Genomic DNA, 19,839 nt, shown 5'->3' with positions numbered 1-19,839 from the left:
GCGCTGTCACCTCACATCTTCAGGTTTTAGTCTTGTTCCTGCTCTGTGTGCCAAGGAATGCAACAGTGACTATGACTGAAAGCTCACCAGCAGGGATGGATGGACACTTAACAGGGTCAACACCACAAATGTACCACAGAGCTGAGTCAACATACCTGAAGCAGCATCAAAAGAAACTGTGTGTTACGAACATGGAGACTTTATGGACACCAGAATTGAGTCTAAATCCTTTCATGGCCTCCCCAGTAACCATCTTTGAAATGTTATGGTAAGTCCTGGAGCAGAGAGTATGAAGTCTATTGTTACTCCCACCAACCTGAAAAAAAAGCAGAGATTTTATTCTGAAAGAATAAATGTCACATTACACAAGATTCAGAACTTGCATGACGGCATTTCTAGAAGGATTGAAGGCAAACGGTGGCCCTACTTATTATGAGCTCAGTGAGATTAATAGGATTAGATGATTCCACAATTGGGGGTGGCATGGTGGTGCAGTGGTTAGCACTGTTGCCTTACACCTCTGGGACCCGGGTTCGAGTCTCCGCCTGGGTCACATGTGTGCGGAGTTTGCGTGTTCTCCCCATGTCGTTGTGGGGTTTCCTCCGAGTACTCCGGTTTCCCCCCACAGTCCAAAAACATGCTGAGGCTAATTGGACTTGCTAAATTGCCCATAGGAATGCATGTGAGAGTGAATGGTGTGTGAGTGTGCCCTATGATGGGCTGGCCCCCCATCCTGGGTTGTTCCCTGCCTCGTGCCCATTGCTTCCGGGATAGGCTCCGGAGTCAGTACAATTACCACCACTCGAAAAGTGACAAGTCTCGCACTGATCAAAGTGGTTTATCTCTTAAGTGAGTTAAGCACGTAACCTCTGTTTTATATGAAAATAACATTTAATTTACGTCAAACAATTATGTTCTGGCAGGCACATTCTTAAGAATAAACAGTAAACTATAATATTTAGTCACATTTCAGAGGAACTGCCAGATTGAGGCTGTATTTGTTCATTTAAATTGAGACCCCCGATCAGGAAAAGCATTAAGATTTGTGGATGTGCATAGAAGGAGCGTTGTTTGGCTTGTCCCAAATTTTGTGTCACAGTGTCACAGGATGCGAAAATATACCAGATGTCAGACAATAATATCAAGAAAGAATAACTTCTGCTTTTTGACTTCCGTGTCTTGGAATGCCCGTGACCCAGATGACTCCACAAAGTCACAGTAAAACTCTTTCAGCTAATTTTGTGAAACTTGGGCCAGTAACTGGATAGATTGATAGTTTTTGGATAGTGAACCACTACAAAATTTACCTGACGTTACTGCAGCTTTTCCCAGTTACTTCCACGCATTTCTCCAAACAAGGGTAATCCCTGCGAGATGTCACTTCTGCGCAGCATAATGTAACTTCTCATTGTTACACTCAAATTTCCAAATCTGTTGCTACTCGAATGCAAATGGCCTCATACCATTGTCATCATTTGGCATAATTTTCAGTTGCTTTAGTCTTTTTGGTCAAAATGGATTGTTTAATTATTCAGATCTCAAGACGCTGTAAAGATTTTTCATCCAAAACTATATGCAAGTGATTGTTGTATAAGTCACCACATACAGAACAGTTCACAAAACTTTGAATGATTCAAAAGCATATTCCATAACTTGCAATGATACTGCATTGTTGTATTTTTGGTTCCCACAGTACATAATTTTGTTGCCATCTTGCTGTTTTTCTGAACTTTACGTATTATAATGTAGATTGTGCAATTTTGAAACTGATTTTTGACATAAGTATCAGGACGTTAAAGAAGAACGGTCAGTCAGTGACAGTGAGAAAGTAGGAAATGACTATGCTTCAGAATTGGGGAACTGCAGGCATACTCACGCTGACATTATAACAATATATCTAAGCATTTTGACTCTCATGACTGAAATGATGCTAAAGGTACTCTTCATTTTTATTGGCTGTTAAAATGGCCAGTTCTTACAGTTTTTTTTCTTTGAGTCTTTATGTCTGCATGCCGACACCTAGCAATGTGATGGTGTAGCGTAAGTGCATGTGTATGCTGGACTGCGAAACCACGTGTCAGGATGTTTGGGGTTGATTACACCCTTGTCAATTATTTCTGTGAGTTTGCATGGGTGTTTAAGTGGTGTTTGGGCTTTAATTTGTGTTACTGTGCTTGCATGAATTTTTTCATAAACACTTTATAGTTGTGGAAGTGATAAGTATGTTTCACCACCAAAATGAAAAGTATAATCAGCATTGGTTTAAGCATAAGAATCAAAATGCTTAAGTATTTTGTCAGTATGTCAGTGTAAGTATGTCAGTGTCAGTATGTCAGTGTAAGTATGTCAGTGTAAATATGCTCCTGGGCTTTACAATTGCAAGGCCCTACGTTACAGTATGTTAAGTTCACTGCCAAGAGAAAGCACTCGCATGCACATGTAACTTAATCAGATCTCAAGACACAGCACAATAGCAAACAAAAGTTATACAGCACTATGCAACACAAAACCAGTAAAACTGCAATACAAGAACAACAAAATGAAAACAAAAACATGCACTGCGTGAACCAAAAACACAACAATTCTGTATCACTGCAGTTTATAGAATGTATTCTTGAATCCTTTTGAAAGTTTGGTGAACTGTATTTCATGGCTTATGTCATGATTAGCTTACATGCACAGCTGGGTACATAAGTTTTATAATGGGAAAGTACATGATACATTTTGACCAACAAGACTAAAGCCACTGCAAATTGTGCCCAATGATGACAATCATGTCAATAAATTATGACATTTATATATTCTTTATTAATTGTGTATTTCTGTTACAGTTTCTTCTTATTCCTTGTACTGTACAGTATGTAGTAATGTTTAGTTGCCTTTGTGATCTAGTCTCCCTTGTTGTTTGATGTTTTAACTGTTGATGGCCCTCAACTGCGCTAATGTTTAAATTGCTTGTTACTGCTCACTGCTGTCTCTTGTTAATGCTCATTATGCGTGTATTTAGTTGCTTGCCTTCATTTGAATCTTCAGTTGGTCACTGTATGTGTTGTTTTGTGTCTGTGCTGCTGCTCTCCACCTAAACCTCCAAATCCACCACTACTACTACTACTGTAATTGTTCCAGTGTTTGCCCCTGTGTTGCTCTCTGCCTCAGATTTGTCAACCTGCTTTGTTTCCTACCCCTCTTGCTCCCTTTTCGTGTTCAAGTTCTATTCTAATGAAGTCCCTTATTTTTCTTTAATCACTACATGGATCGTCCCTTTGCCCTCCACCAAACTCACCTGTAACAATGTGTGTGTATGTATGTGGATAGATAGATAGATAGATAGATAGATAGATAGATAGATAGATAGATAGATAGATAGATAGATAGATAGATAGATAGATACACATGAAGATGACCTGTTTGAGATATTTTTGTCTATTAAAAGTGGACTCTTGATTTATTATATATACATATATTTATAAAAGTATATAATTTTACATATACATTATATATGAAGTAATAAAAATAAACATACCCCATGTGGGCCATTTTCTTATGCTCTAGGTTACTGACAGAGAAGCGCTTTGAGTTTTTCATGAACTCAGATATAGGATTGCCCCCCCCCCCCGCCCCCCACTGGCATTGTGTCAGGTCACCCTGACATTCTTTTCTGACTCAGAATTTCTCCTGTAAATCAGTATTTGTTCCAAAAGAATGTGATGAAAATGGATCATTTTGTAATGACATCACAAGGTCCTATTTTAAATTCTGGGTATGTAAGCAGTAACTAACTAACAATGGAGGTCAAGCAAAAAATGACAGGTCAAGAAAAGTTTTTGTTGCATGTACATGAAGTGGTCTTGAGAAGTGAAGCTGAAAAGTTCGCAAACTTTATGCATGTTTTTAAGTATGTTTAATGGCTTTGTGAGCTTATATGCTACAATGCTTTAGATGGAGTAGGCCTAGCATACAGTACATTGATTGAGATGTCATGGATAGCGCATTCAATACAGTTGCCTTACAGTGTATTCTCAAAAAAATAAGACAATTAACTGTTTATAAATATCCAAAAAAAAAAAAAAAAACTTGCGCTACCACCAAGTTTGACAGTAACACAGAGGTCAGTTCTAAGACTTGGTGAAATTTATATGTGTTTGTTTATGCAGATGTCAATATTATTTATTAGTCTAAATGATTACCTGTCCAGATTTCCTTTATATTAATCTTGTTTTGACTATATTTTCTTTGCAGCGTTATCAGTAGGAGTAACAGCTACAGTAGTATGGATACTTAATGCTGTTGTTTATTGTTTACTTGCAGGGCTGTCTGATTGTAGCAGTGTGAGTCACTTAAGATGTTTGCTCAGCTCTATCCATGCAGACACACTTTCCAACAAACCAATAATCAGATAATATGCGAAACAGAACAACACCAAATCAATATCAGCAAACAAACGTGGTTGTTATTTCAAATTTAACACTATAATTCTGCACAGGAATGAAGTATACCTGCCCCCTGGATCCACGGGGAATGCCATCCCTAATACAAAGACTAGTAGTAGTGAAACATTTAATTGATTTACTGTTTTGCTTATTATGCAACTTATTTTGCAAATTCCAACAAACAATTAGCTTGGTTTTTTGCACAGCAGTGCCATCTGGTGCTGATTTTCATGCCAAATTTTGCGTTACTTTTTCCCTCCTCTGGATGGCACTAATTATGTTTTTAAGAGTGCTATTGAAGCATGATTTTACAGTACTTTTGGCAAGTGCTTGAGGGATCTGAATATTTGGTAGGCCTGAAGACCCAGATCAGGAAACATGTTAATGTAGAGGGTCGTCTGTTTGGCTAGGACTTGACATCAACTAATAACAGAACGACCAAAAGAAAACTAATAAACTCTACATAACAGGCATAATAATACCAAACCTGTTAGACATAAGTGACCTACTATATACTATATTCTGAATGACAATATAATTTTGCTGTTTAACTTTTACTGGTTTTTCTTGAACATGTGCATCGTTATAAAAAGATTTTCATCAAAGAAACATATCACTCTTTGAAACTAATTTAAAAAAATTGTGGGTTCGCACCAGAGCAACAAAGGCCATGAAGGCATCTGGAAGCGAATACTCTGTGCCTGTTGAAAAAAAACAGGTTTGGTAAGTCGGGGAAGAGCCTGAGGAATTTCTCGATATCGACATTAAGGTGATTTCTGAAACCCCTCAGATCATTTCTAGATGGAAACAAAGAGAGAGAGAGAGAGAGAGAGAGAGAGAGAGAAGAAACAGCCTTGAAATGCTAGTGTTTTTGTCATCCCAGAAGTGATGTATACACTCCATACCTGCTTTTGCATCAGGGATGTTCAGTTGCAGTAGCAGGCCTAATGCATGCAGTAGCAGGCCTGTAATGAACGTGGAGCCTAAAATAGGAAGCAAAGGAAACAAGGCAGGCCGACTTTGTGTGGAGGATGCCCGCCCGTCAATGGGATTACACGGAGTGGGAGTGGGATTTGAACCCCAAACACTGGGAGGGGGGGGTACAGGGCTACCCATCTTCCTAATTATTTCTTAAAAGAAATCTATAGATTTCAGTCACACTTAAGGGGTGACGTAGGGTAAATTTTTCTGCTCAATTCTGCAGGCCACGTTCTCCTCAGTACTTCGCACAATTGTCGGTGATCAAAAACAGCCCCTTGGAAGCTCATGACGATGAACTCTTCCAGGCAAAAGGGCCAGGTGCTCAGGTAGCCTTGGCTGTACCCCCCCCCCCCCCCCCACCTCCACCACCACCCCACGCATGTGTCTGCACTAAAGGTTCACACACATAGAAGCTGGTTGAGTACGTTTTATTCTTTGTTTACGTCATTATTTACACCGCCTGTCCGAAGCACATTGCCCCTGGTTGTTCCGGGCTGGCTTAGGTGATCGTCTCATCACTGATATACACACTGTTGCTTTTTCTTGGGCTTGGAAATGGTTTGTTTAATTCAGAGTGCAAGCAATTAAATATAACTGAGCGTCTACCGTTCCCCGTACATCTCACCGCGAAAGGCTGCTGTGCTTCTATGTTCATCTCATTCCAGATACACCCCTGTGTCGCTCCTGGCGCGGTATGTGCTTTCATTACAAGCCCACATTTTTATGAATTAAAGAACTTCCACACTATCATCGGAAGCATCCAGATGTTTTGAGCACATTCCAACAAATTACAGTAAAAAAAACAAACAAAAAATAACTGGGGTACAGGTAATAAAAATTTAAGATGATATTTGTATATCCTGTGTGGCAATATATGACACACCAGGGCTTGGCCACAGAGTCTTACGGTCCCTGTGATTTTTCAGCTTTATTTGTGTAATTAATGCCTTTTATTATTGGATGACTAAAGGATCATTTGCGCAGTTGAATGGTTTAACATGAGACAGGGCAGATGTAAACAGTGATGTCCTCCAGGGCTAATGGAGCATCACCCTAAGGGAGTGATATAATTGAGAATTCATTGCAAGACAAAACTGACATCTCTCAGACAGCTGAATGTGCTCTTGGTGCTAATGGGGCGGGATGCCAAGCAATTGTTTTTCAGGTCTCTCTGCATTTGCAGTTTTCTTGTTCTACGCAATAATAGATATGGGTTGGTTTTTTTTTATTTGTCATAAGAGGGTAAAAGTCCTTTCATTTGTTTAGTTTCCCTGTCAGGAACGGGAAGACATTTTTGCAATTGACAGAATGCTGTTGCGATGTTATAAATCTGCATGTGAGAAGTGCATTCGTTCTTCACCAGGGGGCCCTGATCCAATAGTACACTGATTTTTGGAGGAAGGAACAGGGAAATTTATTTGGCATCCTAGTCAATAAACTAGTCAAAATACAAACTGCTCTCTAGTTTATACAAACTCCCTGGCAGCCAGGTCATTGCATGCAATCTCTCCTGCACACACAAAATAATTACCTAAACCCATTAACTATTAATCAATTACAGGTGGGTGTAGGAGCTTCTTTCCAACTTTGCTCCTCCCCTGAAAATTCAACACCATCCCACAGTTCATGCAGGTCATATGCAAAATGTCAGATTTCTTTTTCCCTCACTGTCATGGTGTCATTTACAAAAGAATATGATTGTAATACATTCATTTATTTAGCTTTTGCATTAGTTAGGTTTTATATTTTGACGTTGTGGAGACCAACGTCAAATGTCTTATGTCATATGTCTGAGCTGCCCTTTATAATGAAGGATTAGATTGTAATTTTAATTTGAAAATAGAAACTAGGCAAAAATACGCTTATGCTTCGACTTACATTTTTCTGGTCCTCAGATATTGCTGAGTTTTATTTGTATGAGGTTGGATTTGTAATATGTGGAAATTGTTACTGTAAAAGTCACTGTAAAAGAACACAGTGTTTGCAGTAAATCACAATGTTAACAGATCATGTCAATCACATAAATCCCTGCGCAAAGGACATTAATTTTCTGCAAATAAAAGAGCAGAAGACATCAAAAGTTCAATATTGACACTCCCAGATTTTCCATTTCCAATCATCAAAGCGCAGAGTCGGCAGTTCATCGGTTTTTCTAGGTAGGAAGTTCCATAAGAAACCTACAAGTGTAACCCTATAGCAAATGATAACAAATGCAGATAATCAAATGCCCAAGGAAATATCTCTCCACAAACAGTGTTGGGTTGGACAGCGGCTCGAGCACAGGAATGTGACAAACCAATGACAGCTTGGCAGGCAAGAGACACATTGACGTGACCTGCCAACGACCAGACGTGGGAAGAAGAGGCAGAACATTCTTCTGAATCTGGTTATCAGCTGAGCAGGGAGTAAAATCTTGATCATTAGATTCACCTGTTGTGCAATTCGTCTGGGAGAAATAAAATAAGATAGTATGCTGTGAAAGGAATATCTGCTACAAAAACTAAATATTATAGACGGCTTTTTAACATATTGTCTGTCTGAGACCACTGACATTCTCAGACATGAGGTTTAAAAAATCCATCCATCTCAAAAGCAGCAAGTATTAATTAAAGAACCTCTTAGCTTCGTGCTGATTCAATGCTATGGGATTTCTGTCTGGTTTTTGCCTAGTTTTCTTGACACGTGCACCATCGTCTTCTTCCTGATAACCACTGTCTCCCACTAGTGGCAAGAAATGAAGTTTGAAATATTGATTCCGCCCTACTAAGCATTCATAGGCTTCCAGCCTGATATTCTGCAGGACACTGTGATCCGTCAACTTATTCATGACAGTAGCAGGAGCTGTTTAACCTGAAATTGTCTCCTGAGCTTAATGATTCTCTGTCATTTCCCCATATTTGTGGAATGAGCTTCCAATATCAGTCAGAACGAACAATGTTATGTTTCCATATACCTGTATCCCAAAAATATGTAAATAATCAGGGGTGCAGTAGGGGTGTGGATACACTGATAGAATCAGAGGGCATGCAATTTTATAAAGGCTCTTGAATGTGTAAACTTGTAAGATTTGGAAAGGAGTCCAAGGCCACATTTTTTCAGGGGACAAAGAATTTCTAGCTACATATTGTCTGTCTGAGACCACCGACATTCTCAAACATGAGGTTTAAAAATTCCCTCCATCTCAAAAGCAGCAAGTGTTAATTAACCTCTTAGCTTCGTGTTGATACAATGCTTTGAGGTTCCTTACTACATTTTTATCAAGTAACATGTTTAACAGCAGAACTGAACAATTGTACACATACCATGTTGAGCATGTTCAGTGCTCTGAAAGACAACATACTCTAAACTTGAGTTTCGTCTCTGGAGTATTACAGTATTCAAATGCCTACCCCCAGTGTGTTTTAAAGACTGACTTGCAGTCTCTATCTTAGCTATAATCTTCATCTTGTAAGGTTGACCTCAGTCAGCTTCCAATCATTCCAGAGACACCTGGACCAACCAGATGCCACAGAATCCTGCACATAGGGCCACCGCTTGCACAAACATGAGCTACTCAACAAACTTCTGCCAGAGGTGGTGTTCATCTAAACTTATTCTAAAACTGCTTTATTCAAGTGGGGAGTAGTGGTTTTGTTGTACAATCTAGCAGAGCATGCGAGATTTCCACAGCACCAGAATCATCTCCATTCAGCACTCATTAACATGTATATGGTACTACTAGAATAACACACAAAATGTTTATTATATGCATATGGTCTTTAAGATCTATTGCAATTATGGGACACATATAGGTTTTATAACTTGAGATTTTTAGAAAGTTATTGTCTCATGAAAAATGTATCCCGCAAGACATGCACTTCATAAGCAGTTAGAAGACTGATGGATTAATGGATGTAAATCTATCTATCTGTCCATTTTCTGTATCCATTTATCCTATGCAGTCAAAAAGGTGTGGAGCCTATCCCAGAAGTTACTGGCTCAAGACAGGGAATAAGCCAGGATGGGTCAAAAAACCAAGATGGATAGATATAACAAATGAAGTGTAGACAGACATGTCTGAGCATATGTTTGCCATCAGAAGTATATATTCTAGTATATATGTACTAAATGTCATGATCACCCATAATTTTTATTGGGGTTTATTCAAATTCAGCTGAATCATTAAACAGCAGAGGGCACACATAGTGGGCCAGTCTAGTAGCTAGCTAGTCAGCACACCAACAGCTAAATCCATTCTTTAGGTAGACAGGCGAGGCACAATTATACCATTACTCCTCCTAAAAAGATTTTTCATGAATATTGTTAGAGGGAATTAATGTACAGTCATGTGTAAGTGTGACATCAGCAGGTGTAACAATATACAGATTTCAATATTGATTGAATATTCTGCCAGTAAATTTGATTCACTGATCATTTCTGGCTGCCCATAACAGTCCCAGATGGATTTTACAGGGTAAGAAGTGGCACATAAACTTAATTTGTAAGACATTTTGTCAGAAGAAATTGGGTTAACCCATTAAATGTCAACACCAGAGAATAAAACAAGTCAGCTGCAGTTTTGCCTTTATGCTAAACATGTATGGAACAAATGAAAGCTTTGTGAACTACAGCACCACACATTTTATGTCTGATAACTCTGAGTTAGCCATGTCAGGGTGACCTGTGCCCTGTCTCTAGGAGCGCTGCCATCTTTGGAGTTATCTCTTCCGATAAAAACGAAATGTCACTTTATGGGATGACAGAGATTTGCATATTTGGTGTGGCAGGAGAAGCAGTAAACAACATTAATGAACATATTAATCAATACACACCTGAGACGTACAGTTAGCTATGCAGAACGTATTTACTTGGCATAAGGGGTCCTGGCGGGGGGGATGATTCCAAGGGCCCCTGTCATTCATTGTAACAAAAATGGATTGGTCTGGGATGGGGGCCCAATATGATATGCTTTCATGGGGCCCAAAATTTGTAATGGTACGCCTGCTTGGTATGTCTGAAGTCTCGGGACTCTTTGTAATGACTGGAAAAGAGGGGGTGGCAGAATCATATCATCCACAAGACGGTCCCTGCAGAAGTCAGCCATCTTCTCCAGGCCTCCAGCTACAGTCTTGCTTTGAAGCTCTAGAGTCAGGCATCAGGGGCGCCGCTAAGGGGGGGGAAAGTTGGGACAATTCTAAGGGCCCACGGCCTTTAGGGGCCCCCAGAGATCTGAATGGGTGTGGTAGGGGGGCCCAACCTCATATTTTGTCATAGGGCCCAAAATTGCTAGCGGCGCCCCTGTCAGGCATTATCTTGTCAGGGCCATCCACCACAGAGAGAATCTGTCCCTGACAAGTACAATAAGGAATCGAGTGGACTGGAAGAAGGCCTGCATGCATGAGTGCTCACTGCGCTTATACGGAGTAGCAGGTAGCCGGCTGCTTTATGGAGGCTGAAGGGTTCTCAGAAAGGATCCCTGCTGTTGTACCATAGGACCAGATGGTTACCGGAAAGATCTCGGAGTAAGTGTATGTATATGCGTGTATATATGCATGCATGTGTGTGTGTGTGTGTGTGTGTTTGTGTGTGAGTGTATATATATATACAGTACTGTGCAAAAGTCTTAAGCAGTCCAAAGAAATGTTTAAAGTTGTTTATCTGGGTAGCAAGTGTACTTTGGCTTAGAACAAAAAACACAATTTAACATTAGAACATGTGCAAATTAAGAGTAACACAATAAAGACTAGTAATAATTTCTTCTGTTTTCTAAAAAGTTACTGATATCTAGTTGGACGGCTAGATGAACATCGCTTCAGTTCCCAAACTTCTCCTCAGGGACACCTCAGCCGTTCCATGATTTTGCTAAATTTCACCAACAGCTCCATTAAATAATTAAATATATTGGTTTAAAAAGTCAGTGACAGATTGACTAGCTGTATGAGGTGTGCTAGTGGCCAAGTAAAAAAATACATGGCTGCACTAGATGGTCGCTGCAAATACTAGGATGATTTTAGCAGAGGTTCTGAAATGGCTAAGCTGACACACTTTGACAGGCGTAATATCATAGTTTTACACCAACATGAGGATAATCTAAACATCATTTTCTTTGCCTGCCTAAGACTTTTGCACAGTACTGTGCATATATATACACATACATATATATATATATATATATATATATTTATATTCCTTTCATCAGTGATAACTTCCTGTAGAACTTGCCAAGTTGTACTATGCTCTACTATACTATGCTGTACTATACTCTTGACTGCTCCCAAGTCCTATGCTCATGGCCAGGAGCGATGCTGGAGATTTTGGTCCCTATGAAGGCATATCATATTGGGCCCCCCGGTCCAGACTAATCCAGTTATTTCCTAAATTCAGGGGCCGTTGGAATCGCGCCCCCCCCCCCCCTACTTACGGCACCCCTGCTCACAGCCGAGAACTGAGTGTTGGAAGATATTCCAGAAGGTTCCATGGCCATGTGAAGCCTTCTCCAAGTCTCTGCCAATCCACCTCCAGGTCTGGACCAAAGCTTCACGTCATCTGGACCTTCTCCCACTGCTGGGCTTCCATCCTTCCTATTTAGCCTAAAGTAAAGCATCCAAACACAGGACAGCCCATTCTGACAGGACAATTGCTGTCAAGTGCCTAGCATATGTGCACCCACAATTACACACAAGCCTGAGTCTATTACAGCTCCCTTTGTTTGCAGGATTACTCATAATATGGGGTCCAAGGTACTTTGACATTACATGTCAATAGCATATTTTACACATTAAACTTGCTTTCATTGAATTAATTGCAATCTTGTATTCAGGGGCCCCTGTAAAGTGCGGGGGCCCTTAAATCTGCCAAGGCATCCATGCTCCTACGGCACCCTTGAGTACAGCTCTAAAAAGTGATTGTGTTTTATATCTAAACAACGCTGCCAGCCATTACCAAAGTGGTACACGGGGGGGGGGGGAGAAACCGGTAGTAATCTACCTTCGGCAGTACAACAGTGCAGTGAACAAAGGCCCATGTTTGTCGAGCACCAATCACACAGCTAACACAATCTATTAATTGGTGCAGCAAACTGACTGTTGTTGATTAAGGGAGGTTGCTATGTGAACTTCAGCTTGTGTCGCGACCAGCCATGTCTCAGGAAATGCAGGGATCGAGTCTGGGATTGATTGGGAATTGATATCTAAAAACAATAGTGAGGAAACGGCTTCTGTCTTCGAAGATGGTCTCGTGCCCCGCATTCTGTGCTGAAAATTAATATGGGATTTAGAAGACATTTTCAAATGTATTCGATGATTTCATTACAGTTAGAGAAATTAAGCAATTTGTAATTACTGCAAAAATTATTACTATTATCATTTGTTTTATCCTGACATTAATCTCTAACTGACTCCCTCCCTGGTTTCAAGGCTTATGGATATTGAAAGGTGTCATATTGCCAGGTGAATATTCCTTTATCATATTCATATTTAATGATATAGACCTTCTTTTTGCTTTTCTGTTGTTCAGTTGGCGACTCTTAGTGGAAATGAGCGACTGAACACGAATGAACTCTAGCACGCAGAAATGACTACATCAGACTTTGCTGTTCAGCATTTCCTTTTCTCCACATCCAAATAACCTGACATCACAGAAGATGAATGGGAATGACATGGGATGGGTTGTTTGATGCCGTTGCCTCACACCCCCAGCTCTATGTATGCTTCTCCTGCAGGCATTTTCTACCACACTGTGGACACGAGCCAACTGGAAGTGTGTGAGGTGGTGTGATCACGTGTGACATTGTTTCATCCTGTCCTGTCCTGCCTCACACTCCACAATTACTGGGAAAGGCTAAAAGTCACCAAATTTAGCCGGCAAGTTAATCAAAAAGAGCACGACATGAACGCCAAATAAACACCAAAGCAAGAATTTCTTTAAAAACCTGCAGAACAAAGGCAAGAAAGATGCTATAATATAGCAACTGTACACAATACAAGGCCAACCTTTATTCTGTGACCATTGTGTACATATAAGTAACTTGACGCTATTAATCTCACCACTGAAAACAACAATAGTCTGAATACTCTACTGCAAGAAGGGCCATTCTGCGTGAAGCTACTGGGTTACAAGGCAAACAACTGTTACCTATAAGTCAGCCGTTGCTATTGGAAACCGTTTTTCTTTACCACTCCCTGCGTTTATCTGTGACTTTCTTTCCTTTTGTCGGTCATACTCTGGGCACGCAAGAAAAACATAGTTCCACGCGAATCTCCCAAATGCGCTTCGGCCAGGGTTTACAGGCTGATCGTTAATGTAAGGCTGGGATGCAGGCAAATCGAGCTTTTATGAGGTGGAAAAAACAATTTGGGAATAGAGCAAACTTGCTAGACCGGCCGGTCTTCCCTGGTTTCGGGTGCTGGGGGCTGGATTGTGCGCACTGTTATGGTCCCTTCCCGAGTCGGAGGCGGGCGGTTCTCGGGTATTTGTACTGGATAATTATAACAAATAATTAACCTGGAAAACAATATCGTTGCAGTGTCGCGTGTCCTTATGCTCAAAATAAATAAATTACTTTGCATCTCAGCCAGAATGTGACGAAAACCTGTTTGAACAGATTACGGGACGGGCAGGTATACATTCAGCTTCCAAGTGAAACAAAGTCCAACACCAGCAGATGTTTCTGTAGCTGATGGCCATCGTGTCTTTATTCTGTAATAATTTAAGAAACAAGCTTGTGAAATACTAGGCATGTAGACGTCGAGCATTTGCAACGAGGCTTATCTTCGGCTGAGACTAACAACAGGTGTGATTCAGGGCGGTGGCAGATGGGAGAGAAGCCAACAACGACCTCAAGATGCCATCATCTACTTAACAGCCCGCGATTCCAGTCGGGAAACTTTTCTATTTAACTGCTTGTTTATTCGCTTTATTATAATTTACTTAAAGAAAACTTTGTTGGATTTGCGGATGTCGATGACTGGAAATGTTTGGGGGAAATGGTATGCTTCGCGCACATTATTGTGGGCAGGAATGAATTGCATCTATATGGTGAAAACGAACAATTAGCGGGAGAGCGGACTCCGGTCAGTGCAGCGCCCAGACGGGGCAGCGCTCAGCCCCGCGGAGGATGAGAACGACCTTTGTTGCTGTTCAACAGGCGAAAGTTGTTCCTTAGCAACGGGCCGAGCCTGGATGCCATAGTTACGGTCAATAAATAACATCACTCTCAAAATTCAGTAGTTCTCAGCCCCTTGATCTTTATCCCATTTCGCCCAGGGAGAGACAGTACGACTCATCAACCATAAAAATGATATTTATTCGAATTTCATCCGTTTTACTTAACGATTTCCTATGGAAGCGACTGAAAGTAGGTTAATTATGACCGGGGCATCAGCATCATCTACATCAATGAAACATATCAAAACGTGAAAAAGCAGATATGATCCCCAAAATATAATATATATGATAAATATAATAGATATGGAAGTATGTGTATCATTTGCCTGCCCTTCTATCACTCAGTTATACCCTCAAAGCACTGACTTCGTGATGCAGGGTTCATCTTTGCGATATCTTCTTGTTATGTGTCGTTTTGTATTGGCAATATGACGGTTTGTAGTTCACAAAAACGACGGGGGTCGGAATACTTCGCCTGACCTTGATATGCTGGTTGTAATTTAAAAGCAAACAGGTACCCGCTCAGGGCACTGAACTTTTCTTCAAAGAACCACGTAAACACTTATTAATCGACATCACGAAGGGGCCTCGATGTTAAGGACAAATTTATAAAAAGAGATAGAGAGAACAAATTACTTAATGCTTTGGAAGCGTGTCCTTACCGAATATTTTGAACTGTTTGTAACTTCATGACGGATTAATGAATCAACACCAGTTTACAGGAGACATTACTGTGTTTTTACGCTGTTAACTTTGGCTTAGAGGCTGAACGTTGGAAAGTCGCATAAAACTTCACGAAGCCTGGACACAGACTGAACATCCCTCTAACAACATAAACTTAAAACAAATACGCAAACAACACGACGCACGTTTCACACTTAAGTACTTTTTGATTCTTGCACTTCCTTGGCTACCCGTGGCGAGTACTGGCGGAGAGGCATTAAAAGCGACAGTGGACGTGCAAAGGCACTGATTAAATAGACAGCGAGGTAAAGTTCAGCGGAGAGAGAGACAGAGGGCGATTTGCACCTCCCTTCCCATCCCGGCATTTGGTTGGGAATATGCCACCAGGCAGCTGGGGAAACTTAGCTACACCTTTTTTTTTCCTCCCCCCTAATGCTAGATATGGACACCGCCTGTGGATGCTGACTGGTTGGAGTCGGGTGGACAGCAGCCTCACGTCCCCTTGGAGACTAGCTGGAGCTAACACGTGATCCGTCTACTTATCAAAGGGTTAGAGAGAGGAGAGGAAGAGCGCAGGAGACGGAGTTAAAGGGGAGCTGAGCCGTGCGCCTCGATTCTCCTCCAGTCTTTCATTCCATGCCCCCTTTCCTTTCGTGTAAAAAAAAAGTTAAAAAACGGACAAACGAGGGGGGGGCAAAAAAGCACCAAGTTTGACGAACTTTGCACATCCCCAGAAAACGCCATCTTGATTCCTCTCCGGAACAACTTTGCAGCTTTTTTTTTCCTTCTCAGTCCATCATCACCATTTACCATCATCACTAGCTATGTCTCGGCGTAAGCAGCCCAACCCCAACAAAGTCAAACGTAAGTAACTACTCGGATTACTCTTTAAACCGCTGCTATATTTTCATGTCTCCCGTTGATGTTTCTTTTTTTTCTTTTTAACTTTGTGGCGTACTTTTAAAAAAAAAGTCATAAAAATTTTGTAACAAAGTTAAGTAAAGTTAAGAAAGACTGAGGGGAGGATGTTCTCGGCTCACGCAACTGCGCTTCCTAGTTTCGTTTGGACCCTGATGCTCATCCATGATTAAAACGCCTGAGCTGCGGAATTTGACTGGGTCTCTTATGCATGTACATTTATTTTTAACTACCTGGGCATGTGGAAGGTTATGAAGTGGCCGGAAAAAACCTTAGCGATCGCCTGGCATTTCCAATCGCCCCCAGCGGAGTTTAGTTTTGGATGGATCGCAGCTTTTCTAACTGGAGGTACAAAGTTTAGCAGCTACGCCGCCCGTGTCGCGCGGAGCATCCATATCTTGCTGTACTTTGATCTGAGCTTATGGCTTACTGACATGCGTCCATTTACTTTAGCTAGGTTTTGACCTTGCGGAGACATTTTGCTACTTGTTTACTAATGCTTAAAAAAACCGTAAAACTCCCGAGTGTTTTTTTCATCTTAGATTTATAAAGGTGGTTGTAGCTACCTAGCAACCCAGTTGTGATCTTAAAATACCCCTCATCATATGACGGTTGGTCAGTCCGACATGTTTTTTAAGAGAGCAAGCTAGCTAGGCTGACTTATTTAGGGAAGCATCGACAAGTACGCCGGATAACCCCCTGGTACGATCGTTCGGAAATGCGAAATACTCACGATAATGTGAGGCTTAACTGCGAATCGCAGCAGGGCTGCGCCTAGTTATTTGCGAAGGGATGCAACAATGTATACATATTTAGTAAATGAAGATTAAACTGGCATTCCCAGTGGGGGAGGGGCGGGCATCAAGTGTTTTTTTTATCATCTTTATTTTGTAATTAAGAGAAACTGGGGTTCTGTGTTTTCTGGTGCTGTGGTGGCACGGGTAGCTTATAGTGGCCGCCGGAAAAGTTTCCTGGCTGAGCGGAGGAATTGATGAGTCGCGCGCGGTCTCTTAGGAGATGGTAACCCGGCCAGCAAGGTGACCGCGCGCTAGTTAGTTGCTAAGCAAGTTTCTGTCTCGTGCTTAATTGTTCCTCCTTTCGGTTTGCCGCTGAGTGTGAGCGCTTGCAACAAAAAGGAAAGAAAGTAAGCAAAGCGCATCCTCATTAATAGGTGAGGTTGAAGGTGATAATGCGTTTTGGTGGTCCGATCTGGGGATGTGGTTGTAGGTAAAGGTATCCTGGGGGTCGGTGTTGGGAGCGGGGGAGGGGGGGGGGGGGGGGGGCTGCACAGGGCTGCGCAGATCCGCACGGCCAATTCGCGTTCTTGTACGAAATTCTACACTGCCATCCAGACGGGCCACGCTGAAATGTGCCTAAGAAGCTGCGTGGTTTGCGAGGGCCAACTGCTGCATCCACTTTAGTTAAAGTCCGTTTTCCGCCCCCGCCCCCATCTTATCAAGGTGTATGCAGGATGGGTAATGCAGGAGCTTGTTGCCAGCCAACATTCGTTTCATTGCTGGGATCTATGCAAAACCTACGTTTTTTTTAAAAAAAGGAAAAAAGAAACGGGGGGGGGGGGGGGGGGGATGATTTAAGACGGTCATGGTGACAGTAATGTAGAAGGGCTGGGATGATGGGGGGGGGGGGGGGGGTTGCTCCTACTGAACTACAGGCTTGTGCAGTGGCCTGTAGTCGTAATCAAGTTAAGACACGCTGTACTGTTTCGACGATGACCAAATACTAACAGGACATGCCTTCCGCGGCTGCCTGGCCCTGCGACTCGCCTTACTGAGGTGACAGCTCCTCTGCCAGCTGTTCAGCTTCACATGTTTGAATAATTAACTGGGGTAACTCGCAGATCTCTATGGGATTTGTGTGGTGTGTGTTTGTGTGTGTGCGTTGTATATAGATTGCATTGTGGGGACCAAAAATCCCCACAATGGGATAGAAACGTGTCATTTTCATGTTGTATGGACCATTTTCTCAGTCCCCAAAAGGAGACACTCAGTCTTATAAAAACCAGTCACTGCAATCAAAAAACGAACAATGCCAAAAGTCCCATATTCTGTTTGGTTACTTATGGTTCAGTTTAGGGCTGGGTAGGGATTAAGGTTGTCATTATTGGGATTAGGATTTTTCTTATGGAGATGAATGGATGTCCCCACAAAGATATGAGTACAAATGTGTGTGGGTGTGTAGGACTGAGGTGTGTATTCCCTGCTCCAGCAGGAAAAAGGTTGTCGAGGGGTTTTGAGGTTCATTTCATAGTTCATCTCCTGAAATAATTCAGCATTGGTTTAGATGTTTAAATCTGACTTGAGAACCAGAAACTGTTAACTTTATTTTGTGTTTGCTCAAATTGTGTATATAGGCCTATATCTAATCATATGTGCAAGATAAACTGAGGTTTGTTTGAATTGATTCATATAATTGAATTAGGGCCTGAATTCACCAACCAGTCAATGATGAGCTGGACCCTAACAATGTCCTTATGGTGCTTTGCATTATGATCAGTGTTGGGGAAGTTACTGAGAAAAGTAAGTTATTACAGAGGTGGAACGTTCAGGTCCATAGAGTACAAATCCAGACCAAGGTTTTGTTTCAGCCAACCAGTTGAGTCTCTGTGACTGTGATTCTTTATGCTCACCTAGTTGGCTGAAACAAAACCTTGGTCTGGATTTGTACTTTCTAGACCTGAACTAACCTAACTTTTATGTTAATATGAATTAACATAAAATCACATCTTAATGCGCAGGAGCCTCTCTGTGATGGTTCTTGAGGTAATACTGTACGTAATCTTTGTTTTTATATATATATATATATATATATATATATATATATATATATATAGTTTTTGGTTCCCATCTAGAGGCTAATTTAGTTTGTCATTAGATTTAGTTTAGTTTAGACATTTCTACTAATGAATATGCTTCAGTGGTTAAATTCATTGTTGATGATGACAGAGAGAAGCTGGATGGATGGATGGATAGATGGTTAATGGTTAAATTCATTATAAGAAGATACTTTAAGGGTGTCAGTGAAGGATGATGAAACTCCCAGTTTGTCTTTAATCCATTCCTTGGGTTAGTCACTACTCCTACTGGTTAATTTTTCTGTACTCTATATGGTCTGTTTTCCTCCTGAAACGCGGCAGTGTTTGAACAACAAAACTGCCATCATCGGACATCCTTCATTTTTAAAGAAATGCACATACAGTCAGTGCGATGGGATAACGTTACGGAAGCAGGATCTTGGAGTGGTGGACGTGCGGACACGAGTCAGCAACACGTCCGTCATGGATCACCTGCACTGCAAAGCTTTTTAATGTTACATGGAAACACAGGAAGGCAGTGGATTTAACTGTCAGCTGTAGTTATCTATAATCTTTTCTTGCGTTGTTGAAGTTTATTGTGTCTCATGTCACTTTAAATATGCTGTGCATACTGTATGACTGTGTGTGAGGGAAAAAATACTTTTCATTCGATTTGCTGTTTTCATGGGCAGCGGAGTTCAGCATAAGTGCATTCAGGCGCTGGCAGATGAAGGTTTGAGATGAAAGCGTTCCATTGGCTGAAACGGAAGTTGTCCATATGAAGCCTTGCGATTTGACTGTACCGAGATGTGCTGGCATTGGGTGCACGTGTGTGATGCGATTTGCTGCCTTGCAGAAATATGGGATGGT

General features: G+C 41.3%; 1 protein-coding gene across 5 annotated transcripts in view; it reads left to right on the top strand.

The window, feature by feature from the left end:
- Positions 1–15,107: 15,107 nt before the first annotated feature.
- The window catches only part of rreb1a (ras responsive element binding protein 1a), a 55,925-nt gene continuing 51,193 nt past the window's right edge, over positions 15,108–19,839 (top strand). For 3 of the 5 annotated variants that reach the window (XM_048997774.1, XM_048997696.1, XM_048997614.1), the window contains exon 1: positions 16,213–16,505. In XM_048997774.1, the coding sequence (XP_048853731.1) occupies positions 16,397–16,505 (109 nt within the window). In that variant the 5' untranslated portion in view covers positions 16,213–16,396. Of the gene's footprint in view, positions 15,545–15,586; positions 16,104–16,212; positions 16,506–19,839 lie in introns of those variants that run through there. The other 2 variants (XM_048997855.1, XM_048997941.1) reach the window with 2 other exon arrangements.

This window comes from Brienomyrus brachyistius, chromosome 1 (assembly GCF_023856365.1).
Source record: "Brienomyrus brachyistius isolate T26 chromosome 1, BBRACH_0.4, whole genome shotgun sequence".
Lineage (NCBI taxonomy): Eukaryota > Metazoa > Chordata > Actinopteri > Osteoglossiformes > Mormyridae > Brienomyrus > Brienomyrus brachyistius.
Note: the sequence above shows the minus strand (reverse complement) of the source record. Positions and strands in the feature narration are given on the sequence as shown.